Here is a 6,000-nt window from a genome sequence, read left to right as displayed (position 1 = left end):
CGTGTTGCTGAAACGTGCTACACAAATAAACTTGATTGATTGATTGACAGCATGCAGAGCAAATGGTTTCATGGGAAATGCTTCCTGTGGACGTTGAGCTAGTCTTTAGGAATAGACGTTTGACTGATTTGGTGTTTCCCAGGAATGCTGCTCGTATGTGGAGGTCTGGTGAATGGACCATATGCTCTCATAACAACTGCTGTGTCAGCAGATCTGGTAGGTATTTCGCGCTAAAATCTGTTTTATGTTTTAAAATCATTTTTCTTTCGCATGTACACCTCTCCTCTGTGATTCCCTCTTTTTGTATTTTCGATAACAGGGAACACACAAAAGCCTGAAAGGCAATGCCAGGGCTTTGTCCACAGTCACAGCCATCATCGATGGGACAGGATCTGTAGGTCAGTACTATTTATTCTTTCCCCCAAGTTAGCAATACATCACTGATCAAGAGGTTTAAAGTAATTGTTCTCCTGTTACTCCTAGCTGACACATAGCAGTCAAGCACAGAAACATCTGGGGCCTCATGTATAGACGAGTGAGCAGTTTTCACACTAAAACTTGGCGTACGGACAAATTTAGAAAAGTGCGGCGCACAAAAAACTTCAAATGCATAAAGCCATGTGCACACTTGTGGCCACACACCTTTCCTTTATACATCCCCATTTGCAGGAAATTGAGTCGCCACCCACAAATACATATTTAAATTAGTATAAATACCTGGAAGTCTGCCACCACATGAAGCAATAACCATGTCATTGTCCTTGTTTGTAGCAGTATAAGTATTTATAATGATAATAATAATATATTTTATTTAAAAGGTGATTTCAGGGCACATAAGGTCATCTCACAAAAATAAAGATAATACAATCTAAAGAAAGAAAAAAATAAAAAAAATATAGAGATTGTGCAAATGCCTGAACAGCAGAGCGTTCAGCCAGGATTTATAGACAGTCAGAGAGTCTTTGAGTGGCGAATGTGGACGTTTATTATGAATAGAGAAATCATGTGCAGAAGTTGCACATTAACAGAACGAAGACGCTTTTTGTCCATAAAGGCGACTGAAGGACGACTGCAGCTGGACCGGTACCGGTACCGCACGGCTCCTTCTTTAGGTTTTGCTCCAGGATGATCAGTCTGAGCAACAAACCAGCATTAACATTTCCCAGGAGATCAATATGATCAATCGCTCCCTCTGAATCCTTCCATTGGCGATGCTCTACATCAGAGCCAAAGCTCCACAATTATGCGGCACATCTTTGCACAGCTACTTATCTACCTGTGATTGCATATACTCCTTAAAAATAAATCAATAAATAATCAATTAATCTGCTGATCCAACCCTGTTTTACTTTTTAGTGAGAATGAAATTACCCCATAGATGCATTTCATGCTCTTCAGCACACAGACCGATGTGTTACATCTTTGAGACAAAAACTGAGGGAAAGTACTATTTACATTCGAGTGATGTTTTCACATCATTTTAATTTTATTTTCTTTATTTACATGTTAGGTTATTGTCTGAGGATAAATGCGTTTCAGTTTCATCGTTTACATTTAAACAATAAAATATTAAAATAATGAACAAACATCTGGTTTGATGTTTCTTGGTCTAAATAACTGAGTGTAGTCAGATTTCAGTGTATTTAGGTGAGTTTTGACGCTTGGTAGTTTGTTATTGTCCACAGAAAAAGTTTGCGTGGCTGCCGCACAAAAAAAAACAAACAAGTTTGCGTATATTTACACAAACTTTTACGCAATGTTCATCTGTATACATGCCGACGTGTGCATAAAATATGACGCTGCACACTTTTTGTACATACGGTGCTTTATAAATGAGGCCCCAGATCAACATTTGGTAACTGATGGAGCTGCTGTTTAACTACATGCCTTCTGCTGTTTAACTACATGCCTTCTGCTGTTTAACTACATGCCTTCTGCTGTTTTGTCATTAATAAAAATAGGAGTCAAACTTTTGCAGCAGAACAAATTATTTCCTGTCAGCATAATGACAAAAACAGAAATTATAAATTCGTCTTCCCACCCATTTTATCTGATTAATGATTTCTTTGATGTAAACACCACTTCCCTGGATGCAGCCTCTGCTAAAGACAGGAAATCCCCACAGATTGTTCTCAGTAGTGAGTGAACAATGAGTTCACAACCTGTGAACCTCAGTTTTAGGCCCATATGTAAAATTCTATTTGTGTTTGTGGTGATAGGTGCAGCTCTGGGCCCCCTGCTGGCAGGCGTGTTGTCTGCAGGTGGCTGGAATCAGGTCTTCTACATGCTAATGACTGCTGACTTCCTCGCTTTGCTGGTGAGTGCAGAGCAGTGACTGTATGGAGATATTTCAATGGTTTGAGGACATACTTAAACGTCAGGACCAGGGGTGACAGTAGTTTTAAATTTCTATGACAAAAGAGAGCTCTGAAATGTTAGAGATATTCAATTATGCGCAAAGCTTCTTTCGACGTTTATTAACTCACCCTCTTACTCAGCAATAAAAACTTATGTTTAGCTTTAGTGCTAAAGTAAAAGTTATTCATTAACTAAGTTCCACATTTTTCTTTCTGGACAGTGTACAGTGTTTATAATAAAGTGGAGAAAAATACAACTACCTTTAATAGACTTCATAACAACACAGAGCAAACACAGTTAGACATGAAAAAAACATTTATGTCAGCTTCACTGAACACAAGCGCAAGGAAAACCACATTTCTATCATGTCAGATTTTGATGTAATTTTTTTATTTTATTTTTCGCTGCTACCAAGTGGACCACAGCTGCAGGCCTTAATTCATTACAGATAATTTGTATGCTTATAAAATGTTTTCATTGTTTGTGTTGAAGCTTTTATTACGGCTGGTGGCCAAGGAGCTGTCCTCATCCAAGTCCCACCCTGTCTCTGCTATAGAGTGAGTCTTCATCCGCTCAGGTCCTTTTCTGACCTACCTACCTACCTACCTACCTACCTACCTACCTAGCTAGCTAGCTAGCTAGCTAGCTGCCTGTCTGTCTGTCTGTCTCTGTCTATCTATTGAGAACAAAAGACATGAAGTCCTGCTTTCAGACTGAAAACAACGTGCGCTCTTGAATTATGGCAGAAAAAAATATCAACGATGATTTAATGCTTTCAGCTTTGTAGGAAAAGTTTGGAGTTGGTCTCTTTCTTATCCAAGATGATTGCCGACCAGCACACAAAGTAATGTCCATGAAGACATGGGTCAGCACGTTTGGTGTGGAAGAACTTGACAGGCCTGACCTCAATCTGATAAAACGCCTGTTCAGATTAATTGTACCAGAGACTGAGCCAGACCTTTATCATCCAACATTAGTGTCTGACCCAATCAATGTGCTTCTGGAAAAATGGTAAAAAAACAAACAATTCCAGCTCCTAAACCTGGTGGACACTCAACATGTGTGAAGAAAGACATACTTTTAGTAATATGGTGCATTTATTTAAGTACAAGTCCCTGTGATAATAAGAGACATGAGTGTGGTTGAAAGGTCCGAGTCATGTCTCTAGGCTCGCACGACTGTGTGTGTGTGTGTGTGTGTGTGTGTGTGTGTGTGTGTGTGTGTGTGTGTGTGTGTGTGTGTGTGTGTGTGTGTGTGTGTGTGTGCGCGTGTGCAGGAAACATCAGACCTTTGCTCCGACTCGCTCAGGAAAGACAAAGTTCAGCCTACTGCTTGTGACTGTAAAACGTAACCACACCTACTCATGATGTTCTCATCTTCACAGGTTGAAGGAGCACTGAGCAGCGCCATGATTGCACTGTTGCCACACACATCCCTCTCTCTGAAACACACACTGACCACTCGTCTCAGCCTGGAAAGGAGGGCAGCTCAGCTGATCTCTGGACAACATGACAGGCTCAAATGCACAAGATTTACTCTGGAGAAGAGCTGGAAACTGAAGATGAACCAAGCTCAGCAGCAGCACACTTCAAGTTTCATGTACCCTCAGCTTATGTGTATCTTTCCTCATATATCTCTTGAAAACACAGCTGAATCCTGTTTAACAACCTTTTTATTTTTAACCCACAGAGAAATCTGATTTGGTTTTACTCAGATATTTATAACAGATCCCTGTTTAAGGAAGGACAGAATCTTTCTAATCATAGTGATCACAACTCTAAATTAGCTGCCATGTTTACATTCAGATAATAGTTTTTATTGCTCCAGCTAGGGAAGAATAGCAGACTGTAGCAGGAGTCTAAAAAACAGGGCTTCATTTTGAACCATATGCTATAGATGCCATTACTGGTATTCATGGTCTAAGTTCGTAGCGTCATATTAATTATATGAAGCCTTATCAAAAATTCAGATCATAGGGTTTTATCTTTGTTTTTTATTCTCTTGTTGCTAACAGAGGATGTGAAACACTTAGAATTTGAATCAGTTGCTGCAGTCATGACGTTTGTAGTGAAAATCCCAGAGTTGGCTTTCTGAGCAACGTCCTGCCAGCTGCATGCAGCTTTGTAGCGCTCACTGCCGTTTTGGTTTTGTCATTCATTTGTTGGATTATGTTCTTTTTGCAGAGTGCCGTTTTAATTTGATGTGACTCATCTGTCAGTCATAGATCAGAACGGCAGAGACAGCATCTCTATAACATGAGTGTTGAAGTCGTCTCTCTGCTGGATGGAGGTGAGCTTCAGTTGTAGCAGTTTGCCGTCTGTGCGCCGTCCCAGATTAAGCGCTGTTTTTCAGCAGTTGACCACTGAAACGAAAAGCTGCTATTGCCTTACTGAACCAAAGAGATTATGAGATCACTTTATGCGTTGATTTGAGCACACTTTAATCTGTATGTTTATTTCTGATTAATATTTTTGTATTCTTTGTCTTGTAATGGGGCACCAAAGCTCTATTTTTCTAAGCTGCTAAGAGGAATGTGGTCTGTTTGTGCTAGGGGCCTGGGGTGAGCGGGTCTAATAAATTATCAATGCACTTGTCTGATTAGAAGGTTTCAGGCTGAAGTTGTTTAATTTCAAGTTCAGTTTCTGCAAGGTTTTTATTTAGAACATGCTCATTTTGAGTTAAGTTGAAACATTCAATAATTATTTCTAATTTATCATTTGCTAAGGTGATTAGTCCTTTCATTAAAAATTGTGAATCTTGCAAGATGCTTAGCTATTTTTCTGTTTTATTTGTTAATTATTTATGGTATGTTAATTTATTGACTACTTAGAAGATAGATATATATAATTGTATCTTCATTAAAAGAAGACCACATATATATTTATTTTGGGATGGTGGAAGGACTTTGAGTACTTGAAATATTTTGTGCCTTGTTTGTTGTAATTGATTTTCAGAAAGAAAATCACAAATGTATGATTTCTGTAACTGCTCTTTCATGGAACATATTGGGGAAAAGGAATAAACTTTGGTTTTGTGGGATTTGTGTTTTGATGGTTGTTGGAGTTCCAACATATCAGGGCAGTGCAGGCAGGGATCCTCGAGAATTCAGCAACTTTAGGATCTGTGATAATAGGATGTTTGTCTGTCTGGATGGAAAAAATTAAGAGACCACTTAAAATTCAGTTTCTCTGATTTTACTTTTTATAGGCACATGTTTGAGTAAAATGAACATTGTTCTTTTATTCTATGAACTACTGTCTCCAAAATTCCAAGCAAAAATTTTGTATGTTGCAGAAAATAAAGATGGTCAAAATAACGGAAAAGATGAAGTGCTTTCAGACCTCAAATAATGCAAAGAAAACAAGTTCATATTGATTTAGAAACATCAATGCTAATGTTTTAATTCAGTAAGAGTTCAGAAGTCAATATCAGTGGAGTGGTCTTAATTTCTCCCACACACATACGCGCGTGCGCGTGTGTGTGTTAAGATAACTCCAAAATGATCTGAAATAGGATTTTAAAAAAATCATTACACATCAACAAAGTCTTAAGCATCACTTCCTAAATAGCATTATTGTATGTTAAGACTGTTAAAAACTATTTTTAATGACAGATTCAGTCTGACCAAACTTCAAATCTTTA

General features: G+C 38.5%; 1 protein-coding gene across 1 annotated transcript in view; it reads left to right on the top strand.

The window, feature by feature from the left end:
* slc37a1 (solute carrier family 37 member 1) overlaps positions 1–5,397 on the top strand; it is a 16,704-nt gene extending 11,307 nt beyond the window's left edge. Inside the window, exons 15-19 of the mRNA XM_016662433.1 lie at positions 123–216; positions 320–398; positions 2,220–2,317; positions 2,851–2,915; positions 3,743–5,397. Of these exons, the coding sequence (XP_016517919.1) occupies positions 123–216; positions 320–398; positions 2,220–2,317; positions 2,851–2,915; positions 3,743–3,758 (352 nt within the window). The 3' untranslated portion in view covers positions 3,759–5,397. The remainder of the gene's footprint in view (positions 1–122; positions 217–319; positions 399–2,219; positions 2,318–2,850; positions 2,916–3,742) is intronic.
* The last annotated feature ends 603 nt before the right edge of the window (positions 5,398–6,000 follow it).

The sequence above is a fragment of the Poecilia formosa genome, unplaced genomic scaffold (assembly GCF_000485575.1).
Source record: "Poecilia formosa unplaced genomic scaffold, Poecilia_formosa-5.1.2 Scaffold374, whole genome shotgun sequence".
Classification (NCBI taxonomy): Eukaryota; Metazoa; Chordata; class Actinopteri; order Cyprinodontiformes; family Poeciliidae; genus Poecilia; species Poecilia formosa.
This window is presented reverse-complemented; position numbering and strand designations above follow the sequence as displayed.